This window comes from Dermacentor andersoni, chromosome 3 (genome assembly GCF_023375885.2).
Source record: "Dermacentor andersoni chromosome 3, qqDerAnde1_hic_scaffold, whole genome shotgun sequence".
Taxonomy (NCBI): domain Eukaryota; kingdom Metazoa; phylum Arthropoda; class Arachnida; order Ixodida; family Ixodidae; genus Dermacentor; species Dermacentor andersoni.
Genome location: NC_092816.1, coordinates 66758680 through 66777663, shown reverse-complemented (window position 1 = coordinate 66777663; position 18984 = coordinate 66758680). Strand labels below are relative to the sequence as shown.

At 46.6% G+C, this 18984-nt stretch overlaps 2 protein-coding genes across 2 annotated transcripts in view; both read left to right on the top strand.

The window, feature by feature from the left end:
* LOC126543562 (uncharacterized) overlaps positions 1-18984 on the top strand; it is a 238409-nt gene that overhangs the window by 98320 nt on the left and 121105 nt on the right. The window lies entirely within an intron of this gene.
* LOC140216278 (uncharacterized) overlaps positions 1-18984 on the top strand; it is a gene marked incomplete at its 5' end in the record, with an annotated part of 34595 nt that overhangs the window by 3897 nt on the left and 11714 nt on the right. The window contains 2 exons of the mRNA XM_072286673.1: positions 11208-11229; positions 15189-15229. Of these exons, the coding sequence (XP_072142774.1) occupies positions 11208-11229; positions 15189-15229 (63 nt within the window). The remainder of the gene's footprint in view (positions 1-11207; positions 11230-15188; positions 15230-18984) is intronic.

The following is an 18984-nucleotide window of genomic DNA, read 5'->3' as shown; positions in this document are numbered from 1 at the left end:
ATCGTGTACGGGATTAGCAGCATAGAAACGTATTTGCTTCTCAAAGTGAGCGGAGTATTGAGCAGCTCCGCAGTGCTTCGCCGTTATTAATGTAAGGACGTGTGAAGCACAAACTGCACGGATAGATAGATAGATAGATAGATAGATAGATAGATAGATAGATAGATAGATAGATAGATAGATAGATAGATAGATAGATAGATAGATAGATAGATAGATAGATAGATAGATAGATAGATAGATAGATAGATAGATAGATAGATAGATAGATAGATAGATAGATAGATAGATAGATAGATAGATAGATAGATAGATAGATAGATAGATAGATAGATAGATAGATAGATAGATAGATAGATAGATAGATAGATAGATAGATAGATAGATAGATAGATAGATAGATAGATAGATAGATAGATAGATAGATAGATAGATAGATAGATAGATAGATAGATAGATAGATAGATAGATAGATAGATAGATAGATAGATAGATAGATAGATAGATAGATAGATAGATAGATAGATAGATAGATAGATAGATAGATAGATAGATAGATAGATAGATAGATAGATAGATAGATAGATAGATAGATAGATAGATAGATAGATAGATAGATAGATAGATAGATAGATAGATAGATAGATAGATAGATAGATAGATAGATAGATAGATAGATAGATAGATAGATAGATAGATAGATAGATAGATAGATAGATAGATAGATAGATAGATAGATAGATAGATAGATAGATAGATAGATAGATAGATAGATAGATAGATAGATAGATAGATAGATAGATAGATAGATAGATAGATAGATAGATAGATAGATAGATAGATAGATAGATAGATAGATAGATAGATAGATAGATAGATAGATAGATAGATAGATAGATAGATAGATAGATAGATAGATAGATAGATAGATAGATAGATAGATAGATAGATAGATAGATAGATAGATAGATAGATAGATAGATAGATAGATAGATAGATAGATAGATAGATAGATAGATAGATAGATAGATAGATAGATAGATAGATAGATAGATAGATAGATAGATAGATAGATAGATAGATAGATAGATAGATAGATAGATAGATAGATAGATAGATAGATAGATATTTTAAGAATCAAGGACCGCTCTGAGCTGTGTCGCCCCGGTGATCAACAATTTTATCGCCACAAGGAGTTCCCGAACGTAATTACCACTGGGGCGAAATATCGTTATGCTATTTCAAGAGCGCCGCGGCTTGATACGTAGATGCAAGTACCTACTTTAGCAAAACAGAAACCAATATCGTCCAACTCGCCTCTTTGTTTTACTGTATCTGTCACGTGACCAGAGATAACCGCGCGTCACTCTCCCTCACTCGGTGTTGTTACTCGTATCCCTACGCGCGCATCGCCGTCGAAAGTAACATCGCTATAGAGGCCAAACGGGCGTTAGCGCACAAGCAAAGCTTCCGGTGTAAACGGTACTCAGGCGGGAACTGCGGTGTCGCTACCCATGCAGGAACTGTAAGGGAAGTAGGGAGAGAGTGGTAGAAAGAGAGAGAAGGAAGGAGAGAGAGGAAGTGTCGCCGGGAGAGGGCAAAACGGCAAAAGGCGTCCTCCTACGCTTGGCTGTCGCCACAGGCGCGACATCCACGCGCGAGATATGAGGAGCACACGAAAGCGGGGCAATTAATCATCTCCGTCGCGGCACGGCGACCTGCAAGCGACTCTCCTCCTCGTCATCTATTCCTTTCCTTCTGCTTTTCTTTGTCTTTCGCCCCGACGCGCCTTCTCACGGACAGCGTGCGCGTGCGCGGTACGGTGCGACATCCGAGACGAGAGCGGGCTCGCCGATTTTCGTGCAGGTAGTACACGAAGCGAAAGCCACGACGCCCAGCGGTGGCGGTGGCGGCCCGCACCTTCCTCCGCTTAGAGCCACGGCCTTTCTTTTTATCTCTCTGTTCCTGCGAGGTTGTCAGTTAGCTTGCTCGCTTGCCAGGCTCGTCTGGTACCACGCCGAACGAACTCCGAGGTGTGGGTGCGCGAGCTGTTGCCACGACAACGACAGTTCTGTAGCCGGGAAGTATGCGGTAGCTTGCTTCGGGAGAAAAAAGCCTCGGCGTCTTCCGTTGTGGCGCGTGCCAACAGCTGACGGGTGGATAGATACACGCGGCTGCCGGGACGTGGCATTTCCGCACAGTCATGCAGATAAATGACGTGTCCGTACCTTTCGCAGTTGACGTTAATAGTCTTTAGTTCTCGCTCTCCCTCTTCTTTTTATGTTGCTTTTGATTTTACTTGCTGTAATTAGCTAGGAGTACACTCTTCCTCCCTCCCAACGTAAGGAGTGTTGCCAAAACTTCTGTCTAACCTGCATGTCTTTCTATTCTTCCTCTCCTCCTTGCCAAAAAAAAAAATATTTTGATCACTGATGAGCTAAGATGTCAGAACGATAGTGCATTCTGCCTCGTAATTCTTGCTGCTAAACGTTACTTTTGTCGAATGTGAAATTGCCATATATTGAGAGACTGGTTTGGTAGGTAGTGACCACTTACTGCACGAGGGTGGCATGAAACGTTTTCGTAACGTTAAAGCTAGCTTTCACCCCAGGCAGCTTGGCAAAGTAAGGGCGACGTACCCAGCTTTCAAGTCGGCGCAAATGTGCGCATACAGAATATGTGTGAGAGAGAAAACGCCGGCGTGTAGCTCCCATAATGCAACTGCGTGCACGTCACCCACGTTCCAAGTGCTAGCTGGTGCGCATCGCACTTCACCTTCATTCAACGATTATTTGTTTCGCCTTTCCACTTGTATTGCCCAAAATTGACAAATCGTGTGGATTGTTGTGCGCCTTGCGATCGTCGCGGTGCGCCTCCCTGTTTGTCCATTGCGATCTATACGATGCCGTTTGGAAGCCAGAATAGAAAAGCGCAGTGCGTCGTCAGAAAGGCACAGCGGTGATTCCGTCTCATACAACGCAGGAAGTAGAAACAATGGAGAACTACGAGCTCTACCGGCGTGAATTTTTCTCTGAAGGCAAGCTTAATATACCCTATATGTACGCTGCCCAGTTTTTAAGAAGGCAATTTTCGATGACTATTGTTCAAAGCGGCGAACGGCATCGCTGTGGTTGCTCCACCAAGGTATTAGATAAATCAGAAGGATGTCATTTGCGGAGATTTCAAACCGCGTCACTTAATAACCCAGTCAAGCTACATGCTATCGAGCCACAACTCTTTTCAGCTGTGTGTAAATTCTGCGGGCAGAAAGCAGATTTGTACCATATGGTATGGGGCTACCAGGCTAATAGTGCCTTAGACACTCTACAACAGCCAACGTGGGAAGGATGGGAGGCAGCCCTGTCAAACTCGAGGACTAGCAAGCCTTCGTGGAAAGAGCCAGGGCGGCGGCAACGGAATTCCGGAATAAGAATCCGACCACTCTTCTCCTAACTCCCCTCCCTTTTTCCTGTCAATAAAACGTTTTAATCATCACCATCATCACCATCTGCAGGGCCACGTGTCGTTGCGGCTTATTAGGGAGAGCACGAGTCGAAATAAGCATTGGCAGGCGGCGATTTAGTCGATGGCAGGAAAGTTGCAGTGCAGCTTGTTAGCGCGCCAGCCGGTAGCGTGTAGGCAGCGTAGTGTATATACGAAGAACAAAAGAAGAAGAAAAAGCGAAGAAAGAAATAATCATGAAAGAGGAGACGGAGGAGGCGACAGACGTGGCACGACGAGTGGGTCACCTCTCGTCACGGTCACCGGTCAGAGTAACTCGACCGGCGAAATCCGTGCGCGTATACACACGCGTGGCGTGTCCTGCCGCGTTGTCGTGGTGTATACGGTCAAGAAGGAACGCACGAACGCGCTTCACGACGAAATAACGCGAATAACGCGAAGGAGAACGTGCCGGCACACGAATCTGGCGCGTTCCGCTGTACTATATGCGTGCAAACTGTCGCCTTACCGCGTGTCCTTGCGGCAGTTACTCTAGTGTCTGTTTGGTTAACAATCCGCGCGGCCAGTGACGCAGGCGTAACCCCGGAAACCATTACGCGATACCGCCGAGTCGCGCCGTGCGTTCTGCAACGAGCGTGTTTCTTTCCGCGCGTCTGACCCTCCTTCCTTGAATTCTATTCTTTTTCGCTTCTTCTGCATTTGGTTCGCGCAGTGGCGGCGCTGTAATGAACGTAGGAAATTGGGATGACGCTGGTATAGTTACAAATGCCGACGGCGTGGCTGCGTTTTATTGGCATTCGGGGGCCATTAATCCTGCTGCGCCACAGACGCGCGCACCCGCTGCTGCGCAACATCCGACTTCTGCGACGGGCATAGGCGCCGACAGTTGGGTTACACAACAATGATCGATAGCGCGCCAGAGACGCACAGTCGGGTCGTACGAGCGATACCAGAACGAAGTTCTCCGGATTCATTTTGACCATCCCAAACCTTTCTTTCTTTCTTTCTTTTTTTTTACGCCGCGCCTAAATTTAAATACACGAGCGGTCTTTCTTTTGCACGTTTGCATCGTGGCCGTGTCTGAATGTCGCCGCTGCGGACGGGACAGTCGGACCCTTGTCCTAGCGTACCTCTGGGCCACCGCTAGGAGAAACTGTATATTCTTATACTGAAAAGCAAGCTGAAACCTTCGCTACGCGTAGCCAGAAATTACGAAATGCGTGCTAAGGCGGTGTCTGTTTGGAAGGGCCACCTTCATTCACTCTTTCATTCGTTCGTTCGTTTGTTTGTTTTTCGTTTTGCTCTTGCACCAGGTAGACGCGCTCGCAGAATCATACATTCTAAAAGCAAGTCCGCGATGCTCACGCGAACTGCGTCTGAGGTTGTGTGCAACCATTATAGCCCGTACTCGTCTTTTCGAGGAAGAGTTCTCAATCATTGCCATTAGACCTCGGCGCTTCCTGAAACAGATCGCTCATTCGGAGCATTTTGTTTTCCAGGGCGCTTTTTTTTTTTTTGGTTATAACCGACGTGGGAATGCTCGCAGAGATGTTCCACGAAGAGCGCCGTACTTATTTTTTTTTCTCAATTCGTCTTGCATCTATAGTGAAGAGGAATCGTCCTTTCTTTGTATAGTTCCGGTCACATCTGTCTCCGTGTAGAGTCCGGTAACGTGTGAGTCGTCCTTCGAGGAAGGATGATATATTCCAAATGAAGGCTACATAAATAAAAGTTTACGGGCGCATCTGGAAGCGTCATTGGAATGAAAATTGTCCGATGCATTTACGAGCGCCTACGAAAAACACTCGGCAAAATCTAAAGCACCGCAAATTTACGAGCAGAAAAAAAAACAGTAGATGGGAGCAACTTCACACACATCAACGTGAACGTTAACACGCGGCGGAAGGACGAGCAAGCACAATGCTTAAAAAGTAAAAAAAAAAATCTGAAAGAAGAAGCAGTATACCGTGCCAGACGGCGCTGTTCTCACGTTTGTTTAATGAAATCGTGTCGACCTATAGTCTCGCCGAATCTGCGACCGCGCGTGTCTGCAGCGTAGCCCAACCCATCCCCCCCCCCTCCCCCACCCCACCCGCCACTCTTGTTCTGCCGAACGACACAGCACGGTACCCGTTGTTCCACCGCCGAACAGCAAGGCAGGTGTTTGACGCGCCCTAAAACGGCGCGTACTCTTCGTACAGGAAAATGAGGGAGGCGTGCGGCGGTCTTCTATATTCTCGCTTGACGGGCTCCTATTTCATCTTGCCCCGTACGTCGGCACTGACTTCTCAAGGGCACACCGCGTCGCACGCCACATGGCGAGGCGGTGGTGATGATCCGGGTCAGCAGCCGACTGCCGACACCCCCCCCTGTTTTATGTGTCTACGGTACATATATTTGTTTTTTCCCACGCTTTCGTGAAAACACGCTCTCCATCATTGAACGAGAACCCTTCTTCTTTTTTTCCATGATGAACGAGCACCGCGGCGGGATGCGAGACTCGTAAATAGAAGAGGAGATTCCTTTGGTTGAGAGTTTCTTTGGCTGAGAGGGGAGCCCGCGGTTCATTCCAAACACGCTGCAATCACCGCGCGTGGGAGTGCAATGCAGTGCGGGTCATTCAGGCGACGGTTGAGTCACACACGCACGCACGCGCGTAGCAACACTCGGTGTTGCCGCCTACTCACTTCAGCCCTTGACAACCCACCGTAATTCAGGTTTCTATAGATGGAACGGATGTAGTGTTCTCAGCCTTCGGCTTGCCCAAACCTTTCTGTGGGCACTTGTGGGATACCCGACGTTTAGACACATACGCCGCGCAAAGAAAAGACCTCCCAACAATTAAAACAGCCGCCAAAGCAAACTTATTCTGCTCTATTTCCCTCACTCGATACACTGGAGTGTTTCTCTTTCCTTTTTTTCCCATTATTTGTTTCACTGTCATCAATAGGTGTAAGGAGCGGTGAGGAACTCCAGCTACCAAAATGAAAGTACAACACCGCCACTGATTAGTCAACAAGCATACATATCTCAGCACTGACCGGACGGACGTACGAAGTTCGAACATGTCATCGAAAACGATATATCCGTGGATAAAAATGCGCCAGATACGTTGTTCTCAAGTACACGAGATTGGCTGTTTTTTTTTTCCCAACGCCATTCCACGCGCTGGGTATTACGAGTACAACGTGAGCTACATATTAAACAAAAGTGCACCTTCTGTCGCGACCACACTTAGCGGTTCCTTAGCTATCACAACTGAACAACGGTGTCCTTTGGTTATTCAATACGTTTAGCTTTAATACCTTTAGTGGTTATTTCAGAGCTTCCATAATTCTGCATTACGCGGCCGGACTGTTCATATTGCGCCGCACAGAATGCCCCCATGCGTATGTGTGTGTGCGGGCTTCCTATTTTCGCGTATTTTAGAGTCACAGCATATCGTGCGCCGCAATTTTATATCCCAACCCCAGTATAGGTAATGTAAAGGGCTGATAATCACTCGAGTAGTTGAATCAGTTAATAAACAGGTAAGCGAAGGAATGAATGAATATGCTTTGTAAAGGTACAATGACAGTATCTCTTGTTCGCCTATATACTATAAAGCCATGAAGAAGTATGCTTCACCATGGCCTCGGCAAGAGAAGCACGCGTATACTATAACGAGAAAGCGGGGGGTGTACGAGTACGATCCCGCAGACGCCAGGTGGCCTACTCGCGCATTCACGTTGTAATGTCCGCTCCTCTTCAGAGGCGCCAAACACTCAATTACAACGTGCAGATCGTCTCCAAACGGCGCACCAGGTGCCTGATGCGTTTTTTAATACGTTCCAACACCACTGGCGGCGGCGGATCGTTCGGACCAGGAAACGAGCGCTTCACGCACTAAGCGCGATGCGCTCATACTATAAGGTCCGACGAGCCGCCGCCCACTCGTCGCTTTCGATCGAGGAAGTTCGCGCGCGCAGCGAAGATGTTTACCCTGGAACGGCGGCGATGAGAAAGTGCGCGAGACTGGACGGGGGGAGGGGGGGCTAAGCGCGAAGTCCTTCTATAGGCGGCGTTGGGCTAAGCGAGACGTGACGCGGTGCGAGGTACTTGTCGGCGGCGAGTGCGCTACGCGCGTATTAAAGTGAGCCCCCCCACCCTCGTCCCTTATAAAAGAGGCGCTGCTGAAACATCGTCCACACCGATCATCGGCCCAGAAGGCAGTGAAGGCACTGTTCTGCTTCCAAACTTTCGTGGTTGGTTAGAGGTCTGCGATGGTCGACGGTCGGTGGTCGACAAGGAAAACACTCTTTCGTTCATTCGTTCATTTGTTCGCTATCTCTCTCTATCTCTCTTGTTTTTTTTTTCTTTCGTTCGTTCGTTCGTTCTGTAGGAGTCCACTTAGTGGACTGTCCATTTCGGCTGCTGCTGATTGGCTGGGGCCGCTCGTGTCCTCCTTGCTCGTACAGCTACATCCAATCAGCAGCGGCCAAAATGACCAGTCCACTATAGGTGGACTTTTACAGAATACCACCCCCCCCCCCCTGGAACCCACCACCAGCTTTTTTTTTTTCTAATTTAATAAAGTTTTTCCTCCTCCTGGCGCAACCGAGTTGAGGGGCGCGTTCTTCGCCGAACGCCATCTGTTATAGCAATACATCTGAGACGCACACTGCCATCTACCTACACTACAGCTACATGTGGACTGGTTAACGGCCCTGTTAAATTACGCAATGAAGCAACAAGCAGTACTTAAATATGCCCGTGCAACAAATACATGCCTTCAAGAGCATCACTAGTTTAATAAAGCGAATACCTTTCCCGAAGCGTTTGTCTATTCGCTTACATTGGGGATCATCAGCAATGGTCCCTCCACGAGAGCCCGTGCGAATGCGGAGCAGTAAAGTGGCTTGGTTTCTTTTGAGATCCTTGGTCACACATGGCTTGTGAGGTGAGCTCCACAAAGAACTGAAGTGGCACGACACCGCTTCTCTGAAGAGTATCTTGTCCTCTTGAGGCACTTTTCTCAATGGATTCCCAGACAGCGCTCTATGGGCAAGGCAGTCCGCCATCTCGTTGCCTATTATGCCTATGTGCGAGGGCACCCATTGGAATCGTATGGAGAAGCCTTTGATATGGAGATTGTGCACCGAGCGTAGGGAGCTTAGACATAAGGCATCAGTAGGGAACCCGTGCTCTAACCTTTGAAGGGCGGATTTCGATCTGTAAGAATGACAACAGGTTGAGGCGTACAAAACCGTAGCTTCTTTAGAGCTGCCTCAGTGGCAACGCTTCCGGCCGTTGTGGAGGACACGACTGCAGTGAAGCGAACCGACCAATCATACTTCAAAGAGGGAATGTGAAAACTAGCTGCACTAGATCCTCTGACCTTGTCCACAGAGCCATCAGTAAAAATTTGAAGATGACGTGCATATTCAGTCTCAAGATGGTCCAGTACGGGCGAACGTACCCCTGCGTGGATGTATAAGACTGGCCTGGCGTTGCCTCCATTATGTTCAACGTGTGGTGTGTGCGGTGACATAGAACATTACCTTATATGCTGTACTCTGTATAACGCGGAAAGGAGTCTGTTATTCGGGTCCCTCAAGAAGACAGGAATTCATAACAGTTCTCTTCAGGACATTGATCGCCCGCGCGGGAACCAGTTAGATAGGAAGGATGTTTCTCGCCTTCTTTTAAACTACCTGCAGGACACGGATTTGGCCTCCACATGGTGACCTTAGGAGTGACTATGTGTAGTTGTGAGGTCTGTGTCTGACTTATGTGATTTATGTATTTTAAGTGTCGCTACAGTGGAGCAATTGCCGGCAGCAACTGCAAGGCTAATCCCACCAGTAGCCTACAAACACTTAACTCAACTCATGGTCTCTCCACAATATTTCTTGCGCCTTTATTGGCTTATCAAGCCGCCTTTCATGATGAGAGCGACACTTTTTGATATTGCAGGAGGGTAATTTATTAATGCAGCTCTGCTTGCTTTTCTCTTTAGTGTCCATGTATGAGCGGCGGCCACCATAATGTCCCTTCCCCCCCCCCCCCCCCCCCCCAAAAAAAAAAGAAAAGTTAGCTAAAGGGAAATTTGACGCTATAGTGTGTGTACGGAAGCTGTAAGCGCGGTGCTGCGAACGGTTTCTTGCCAGGAATACTGCGTCAAAACTCTTACAGCCCGTGACAACGATCTCTATTCATGGAGTCGTTATATCCCTACTGCTCGTGCACTTCGAGCGAATCTGCAATAACGCTGCAAGATTTTTTTTTTCCATTTCGAAGAAAAATGTCTCGTGTTTTGTGCAGGCGCATACGGTATCCCTGACACGGGAGTTTAGGCATACCTCCGGTGTACGGTTGAGAGCAGAGTGACTTTCTTTCCGAGTCGTTTCGTAACCGTATAGCGTCGTTCGCCCGTTCTCTTTATAGACATAGCAGTCAGCAGGTATACATCCGAAAGTGCTAAGGCATAATACGGCCTTGAATGCCACCACGTCGAGCACTTTCACGCAGGTGCTAGGTGCATCAGAATAGACGCACCCCTCCACCCCCTCCCCTCCCACTCAACCACCATCTTGCCCCTTCACCTCCTACACCCACGCTCTCTCTCTTTCTCTGATGTACCATCATCTGAAAGCTCGAGCGAAGGTTCTCCGTATTTCCCGCGCGGCCGCTCTGCACCGCGGTTAGTGCGTTATAACGCTTTCATGGCGCAATTCGTTCATATTTACGTAATGGCTTCTTGTGGCCGGAAGAGGGGCCGTATACCTGCCAGCGAGTACGCAGTCCAGGTATAGCGTGTGTGTGTGTGTGCGTGTGTGCACGAGGGATCCCAGCGCTGCGCAGATTTCGAGGCGAGTCGTACGGAAGTGATGACTGCGGTGCCGACCGCGCAGTTGTTGATGGCCTTTCGGGCGAACTGGGACCGGTGTGTATACGGCGGGGAGAAATGCGCAGGTGGTGCTAAATGGAGCCGAGACTACTGGGCTACAGACGAGAGACGATGGTTTCTTGCTGGCCACGAAGCGAGAGATCAACCGGATGCGCGAGCTGGCGCGGCACATATATGCTGCAGCTTTAGTGGCGCGCGTGACAAAACGTTCTCGAACATACCGCCCGTGTTTTTCGCGTAACCGGAGGATGGACACTGTGACTCTAAGGACATCGCTCAAGACACAAACCTGAAGCACTCCGCGGCATGCTTTAGTAATCTTGCCCGACTGCGATTCTGTATTATTTTTAATTTCTTGGTGGAAATAATGATGTTCTAGTGCTTCGCTGTGACTCCTCGTTGAGTAATTCTGAAATGTATAGAGAGTATTTCAGGACGTATTTCTGTCGCTGATTTCCACTGTTTGCAAACCAGTTCCTTGCAGACACGTGGTGCATTCAGACGACCTGCCAGCCGTTGGTATGTTTCCATACATGCTGTGTGCATTCTTTATAAATTTTTTTCGTCGACGAAGTGAATGAGTGAATGCAACGTGGAGGCATTCGGGGCTGCCATGCGATCTCTCTACAACGGTACTGATCAAGCACAGTGCCCCCTAGTTCCGCGATCGGACTAGAGCTGGAATAAAATAGAACAGAGCAGATGATTGATTCACGAGTGGTTTTATTGCCGACGCCGCGGTGGAGAGCTCCAGGTTAATTTTGACTAGCGTGCACATATGTCTAAGTGCACGGAGGTTTCTGCATATCGCCTTGCCCGAAATCCGGTCGCCGAGGGCAAGAATGGAACGCCATAGCTATACTCAGCCATCGCTAGGGGTGGAACCGTTGAACAAATCTCAACGGAGCAAGAAACAACAGAATGGAACCAGACAGAACAGTTCATTCCGGTACAGCACAGAACGGTACTATAAGGTCTCAACACGATCGTTACAGCGTTGGTGTATCATATCAGTTGCAGCTGTTTACAGAAAAATTGGCGAGACGACTCCGCATCAGGATTACTCGTTATAACTTGTCGCAAAAGAGAGATTTCGTGGCTCTTCAATACACAGACAATTGAAGCCTCGTACTCGTGGTTTCTATACGACATCTTCACAGCTCCGTTGTGCATATATAGTATGTGCGCACGCAAGAAAGCCAAGTATGAAGAAGTTAAACCGAAAGTGAACGATATCTTAATTAGTCCATAAAAAAGAAGAAGAAAAGTGTTGACGATGAGGAAGGAGCCTCTCTCTCTCCTCTCTCTCTCTCTCTCTCTCTCTCTCTTTCAATGTTATACCTCAGAGAAAGCTTTACCAGCTATATTAGACAACAGCAAAAGCTGTACGAGTCAGGAGCTCCCATCTAAATGCACGGGAATGGAGAAATCGTTTCTCTCGGTAACCACTGCACCGATCTTGAGGAGCTTTGTTGCTTTTAAAATATTTTTATACAAAAAAATATTGCAGAACAAAGAACGAACTACTGAGGAATGACACGCACAACTCTGCACCTGAGCAATAAATAACGATATGGTAGTTCTGTAAAGTGCACCTATTCAGATAATTATAAAACGGGGGGAAATTATTATCGTGCACCACTCTTAACTATAACCATAATTTGTGATTTAAAACTTTTGCAAAACTCGCGTAAGCATTGTAACAATTTCATGTAAACAGCGTTAGCTTATGTATCACATTTTTCAACTTTAGATGCTCTAACAGATACAGTCTACAGAACTGCAGTTTCTCTCTTTGATGCAGAGTTACCAATTTGTAAAATATTTCCTCGAGTATTCTTTTCTTTATTTCATCTTTTTAACCTCACCAACTTTCTATAATTTTTTTTTTAATTCGAGGCTTTAACTTAAATTTTCTTCCCTGGAATTGGTAGAATGCATATTTGTCTCTTAGCAGCGAAAAAAGTTCTTTCAAATCAGCCCAGCAGTTGTGTAATGGAATCACGTGTTTTGCTTATATCGAAATAGTTAACTCAGAATCGACCCCGAGTGCAACGCTTCCTCTTAACGAGTTCTGTTTCTTCTTTTTCTTTTCCATTTTTTTTTAACACCACACTCCATCTATACGTTCTATCACAACAAGCGCGATGCTTTTTCAAGAGTCTCGAACGTCCACATAGTTATTCAAGGTCGGACCAACGACGAAGGCATAAACAGGCTTTACGCGAGCTTCGACTTCGATCGCCCGCCGAAGCGGTGGTCATCTCCCCTCGCACGCTTTCGATGCACGGCCTGGTAATTATCCGCTCGCGCGGGGCTTTAATGCGCGCGGACAATCGGGTGCGCGAGCTTGCCAACACCCTATACCTCCACTAAGATCACCCCGGAACGACCCGACGGACTCCCACGCTCGCGGCCGTGCGACAGCGGAGAGATTGGTTCCCCTTCAAATGCACTATTAGATCTTGCCGTTGAGTGCGGGAGTTGGCCGAGGTTGAGGAGGATATCGAGATGAAGCTGAAGGTTTATTTACGTTATTCACAGTAATAACACAAAGTAATGAACAGTCATAAAGTCATCGACGGCCGGCAGCAAATCGGACGCTGCGGCCCATGGCAAGGAGAACGAAAGAAAATGAACGAATGAAAGAACGAAAATAAACCTTCAGTTTCATCTCGAAATCCTCCTCAACGTCGGCCAACTCCCCGGCAAGATCCAATAGCACCCAGCTTTGCGGTTCCCGCGGATCTCTTGTGCATCATGAATGCACATTGCGCCACGATTTTCTTTTTCTTCTTTTTTTTTCAACATTAAACTTAACAATGCTAATTTAAAACTTGGATAAATAAGACACTAAGGGGCCGATAACATGAGACTGACATGTCCAACTAGTTTATTCTGTTCCAAACCCACACTATAGTACGATTCACGGGAACCAACAACACACACAAAAGGAGAGGTAACAAATCTCCGAGTCGCATAAAAAAGCTTGTATTTCGATTTTCTTTTTCGGAAAAGCTTCTATCTTTTCCTGCGAAACGCAAAAAAAGACGAGAAAGAAAGAAATGAAACCGAGAACGCTCGAGTGTACGTTAAAGCATCCCCCCGACGACTCAAGTAGTAAATCCTGAGCCCTTACATTATATATATAGACCGCTGTGGAGTTTCGCGACGTTAGACCTCGAAATTTTCAATATGATCTAAACTTCCGTGTCGTCTATACGGCGACATCACATTAAAATCCGAGATGTAGCATCAACCGACGTCAATACACTACCAGATGTTGCACCTGTATCATTCTGTTGAGGCAAAATAAACTGTTCTTTCTTTCTTTTTATTTGTTAGAGAAGAAACATGAAGAGGCTGCTACTTTCTCCAAGTACATCGAGATGACTAAACATTTTAACAGCCTTAAGGGCCTTAAAAGGGTATTATATGTTTGCACCCTCTATCACAAATATTTGACGCGCATTTTGCCGGAAACACTGCAAAATAAAGGTGTATGCGAGAATATCACCCTTTCGGCATCTAACTGCGACATCTAAACATAAAATGGCTTTTGCGCGTTCCTTTATAACATACAAGTCGGTGTAAAGAATTCAGTGGCTATGGTGTTGGGCTGCTGAGCACCAGTTCGCGGGATCAAATCCCGGCCACGGCGGCCGCATTTACTTGAAAGGAGATTATGTCCCTGAGATGCCTTAGTGTTTGAGGAGGATGCGAAACGCTCATCACTCATTCCACTTACCAGCGGCCACAATCTCCTCCTCCACCCGATGTTCCTTTTGATTTCGAAAGGGCAATTTGCACCTGCGAACATTTCAAGTTGTTCTTTCATATACGTTCGTATCGATTGCCCTGTTGTGAAAGGCCTGTAGGCTTTCACATGTAGGACGTGCGTGCGTGCGCGTTATCTCCGCTAGAGTGCTAATGTGTGCTGCCTGTAAGGAAGGGTTGAGCGCGACGGTTGCTTCATCCCGAGCTACACGCGAGCCATTTCGCGGCCGCGTTCTATAAACGGCGATGACACGACCGGCTCTGCGATGCGGTCGACAACGCAACGCTGCGAGTGATATTGCATTGGACGCCGACCAAGTTTCGTCGTGGCAGCCACTCTGTTTGCATCAGAATTTAGTATCCGTCGCCTGGGCAATTATACGCGGTTGCGGATGCCGTTGCGGTCGCGATGTTATTCTGCCTCGTGTCAAAGTGTTTGTGTGGGAACAGAGATTAAAGGTACGGCGAAAGTGATGGAAAACAAAAATACGAAATCAAATTTAACCGTGCATATAGTGCGTAACTCAAAAACTTGTCCAAGGCGTTGCGAAAAAAACCCGCAGGTCAATCCTTCTTTGAAAGAAACTCTACATTACACGAAGGCGTACTATTGCAGTATTGTGAAATGTGAATTCCGCTTTACGTGTAACTTGCAATGTTTCCACATTTCCCAACCATCGCTCCAGCTGTCTCCGAGACCCCGTGTCCGAGACCTCCGTCCAAATTTTTCGTCGAGAATTCTGAAACAGATGTATTTAAAAGGCCAATTTCCTTTAAAAAAAGGGGCGGCGGGAAGACTACTAAGGCTAAGCATGGCTTATTGTGGAGGTGCTCATATTAAAACCGCAACTTGAAGCTCCTACACGTAGACCTGTATATTCTTTATCCACGGAAGTACACTTCAACCATGTCTTGCATAGCATGGCCTCCGAGATATCATGCTCGTAGGTCATATGCACAGAGTCTCAAGACTCGTATCTTCTCTCTCGCTCTTTCTTTCTTTGACTCACCCACCCCTATCCCCACTTGTAGGGTAGTAAACTAGACAATGCCTGGTTAGCTTCCCTGCCTTTCTCCTCCCTTCTCACTCTATTTGTGTCGGTCAGGACAGGTGTTGAAAAAAGCTATCCAGCCACTCTAGCCAAGAGAGCGAATTTGGCAGGCACCTTGTCAAATTCCACGTATAAGCTTATTAATTTCCTGTGATTGAGGTTAAATATGAAATTATGGTGAACGCGCGCCTTCTGTCTAATTTTCGTGTAGCTCTCTGCGGGCACTGTCCAATCGACGCTAATCTCTCAAAAGGGCTCTGAGCGCGTCGATGGCGCCTCCCGATTTTCCATAGGAATATAAAATTTAATACTCATTCATTCTTCGTCATCAGCGTAGTCTATATGTACATTGGAAGACGAATGGTTCTCTCAGCGACGTCCACATACTCGCGTCTTACATCTGCCGACTCCATCATGTGCCTCAACATCCTCAATCGCCCTCGATCAACATTTATAGCAGCACCGTGGGCTGTGAAAGACATTGGTCCGGAGTGCGCCGGTTTAATGTTTCCCCAAACGCATTCATTTATAACGCGCATGTTAATCTTTGTACACGGTCACTTTTACAATTCTCCTCCACGCCCCCCCCCCCCCCTCCTCCCCCTTCTCGAAACGCAGCCGCCGCCACCGAATTCCATGGAAATCGAGATTCGATATTTTAAGGCACGGACAGTCGGCTCCGAAAGTCGCAAGTTACGCAAGACAGGTCCTTGTTAAGAGACATGAAGACAGCCGTGTGGATGGGAGAGCAAACGGAGGTAGCCTATACTCATGAAGATATTAAGAGGAAGAGGTGAGTCGGACAGGCCATGCGATGTGTATATGAGAAGAAACAGCTTTTGGTCTATAAGAGCTTCAGAGCGGGAACCCAGGGAAGGTTAACACAGTTGCACAGTACAAAATGGGAGAGAACTAAGTATTGGGATGAAATTGGGAAATTTCCTGGCTTCATCGAATCAGCTCACGCAAGGCAGGGATCATTGGATATATCTCTAAAACAGAAGAGTTTGTCCTGCAGTGGACATAATATGGTATGATGATGATGGCTGTGATGATTGTGATGATGACGAGTACTATACTATTACTGAGTGCAAATAATTTATTTCATTCTGCGTTCATTCTGCGTCTTCAAGCTTAGCGAAAATTCAGCCAATTCATAGAAACCGCGCTCCGCAAACTTTTGGAGCCGGTCCGATGTGCTGACTAATCTACCGCGCACGTTTCTCTCCCATTCGCTCTTCTCTTCTTAACCCTATTCATTCTAAACCGAGAATGCCTCCCTGATCACAGATGAACTGAACCAAGCTTTGACAGACTTCGAGATGGATATTTTTCATATCCATTTTGAAGGATATGAAATAGATAGATGGAATCTCGAAGCCGTAACGTTCTTTTCTTTCCATCGTGTCAGTCTCACAACACGCGAAGCCCTATACCATTTGGTTATAACTTTCATAAGAGTTAGAGGATATAACGCTGCAAGCTAAACAAGCGCGTCTCTAATTTTACGTCGCAGCCACTTCTGCGTAATATCGCCGAACAGTTTGGAACAAGACGCGAACAAGAAGTTGGTGTATACGCCGGCGTCGTGTTTCCAGTCTGCGACACGCTCCCTCGCTGTGTTGTACAACATACACGGCAAAGGCGGGGCCAGCGCACTGTAGTAATACCGTGTTCGCCGTGCCTCTGTACAACGCGTGTATAAGCGTTTAGCGTTTAAAAAAATTGCGAGCCTGCTTGCATCATCCGAAGCCTGTCTTGCGCTTTATAATTTCGACGTGTGCAGCTCGCTCGTTTCCTTCCCGCAGCTGGGACGCGTAATCAATCTTCCGCAGTGACTTTCTATACCGCTGACGGGAACGACGCGATACGAGTGAAACTAGCGGAAGTTTTCTGGAGGGGGGTGGAGGTGGGGGAGAATGGTACGATATTAATTTCTTGACGTGCCTTTATCTTGTGTGATTTGTTTCCTAATGAAGTACCGGACATATTTCCGAGGTTGTAAAGCTTGTGCAGAGACCATTGACTATGATTGCCTATGTGATCGAATAGCCGAACGCTCGTGCAGAAAGCTTTATTAAAGGAATGATGCTCTCGACGACGTTTACTGGAAGTAGTGAGACTATTCGGGTAGGGTTTGTTGTTTCGTTGGTTAATTTTCTACGGAAAGGAGCAGTTAGCCAGCACATCCGTAGAAGTTGTATAGGTGGACAGGTGAAAGAGCCAGAACAGAAATATGCGCCAAAATAAGATACGCTCGCTTCAAAGTAAGATACTCTCAATAGCACGATCCTGTAAATAAAGCATCAGATTTGGCAAATGAAAGCTTGGAAAAAAAAAAAACTATAGAAACTAGGAAGCCTGAGTCCAAGCGTTGGCCCAATGTAGGCTCTCCAATAAGATAACTGAATTAGGTACTCAACTGGTCTCGCAATAACACACCTGACGGCATCGACATTGTCCCGATGTCATGAAATAGAGCGAACTTTGCAGACGACGTGTAGTAATCAGACAGATATGATGATGTTGCTTGCAAAAAAAATGATAATAAACTGAAGCACTGCGCGCGTTTCTTCCGGTTACGCTCGTTTGTGGCAGGTGCAGCGACCACGCGGAAAGGAGAGAGAGCCAGTGATTCATGACGTCAGACCCATGCACCCAGTGAATTCAATTGAATTAAATTTATTTCACGTTCCATCGACATGGGGGGAGAGTATGCGAAAAAAATGAAAAGAAAAACAAGCTTGCCAATTGCTTGGAGATCTCTTACACTTGGCAGCACGATTTTTCTATTCTTGGGTTTAGTTTGGACCTTTATTTAACGCAAGACATTGACAGGTTGAAAGTGTCGCGTCACAATACTCCCTTCAGCTGTTGTACGTACTAAATAGTACTGCGCGAACTCGCTGAACACTCGCGGTCGTAGCAGTCCTCGTTTTATTTATCGCGTTTTCAAGCGAAAAGACGTGAAACGCATTATCTTCTGTATACAAACACGAAAGGCGCACGAGCAACTCTAGATGTAGATATTTTACGTGGTATGTGTCACATCGACATGTGGCTACACGACAGTGCCTCGGTATGGGTTTTATGTAAACCTGACGCACAATCGCAACGAAATCAGCAGCCTGAGTGACACCCCTGTACTACATATTTATGAGGACTTTCCGACATTATTTATTTATTTATTTATTTATTTATTTATTTATTTATTTACTTATTTATTTATTTATTTATTTATTTATTTATTTATTTATTTATTTATTTATATATTGAGTTTCTTTCTTGTTTTGCTTTAGTGATGCGGTCATTGCACAAGTGCAGGCATAACAAGCGTCCGTAAGGCAGAGTGGTGTTGCTACCCCTACAGAGAACGACGCAGATTAAAATAAACAAACGGCAGCAAAAAAATCTTCCCAGCTTTGTTCTTCTTTTTTATCAGTTGTTAGCGCACGTGCTTGCATCTTATTCTCGAGCAGAGATAACCCGAGGGCATGCCACGTAACAGCTCTACGCATGCCTTAACGCGTTGCCAGTCTATTTCGGGAACCCCGTCTGCCAAAAAAAAGAGGCAGCCTTCAATGTCTTAGCAAGCGGGCCTCATTACGGGCAGCGGACTGCGACCGCCTTCACGCCTCATAAACTGACGAAGCGCATCAATTAAACTGCCGTTTCTAATCAAAAAGACAAAAAAGAAATTGCCGCTTTAGAACCTGCGAGGCGAGATATATGTACCGTGAATTTCTCGGCACAACGCACCCGCCAGGGGAGAAAGTGAAACGTAATAATAACGTCTCGTGCCAC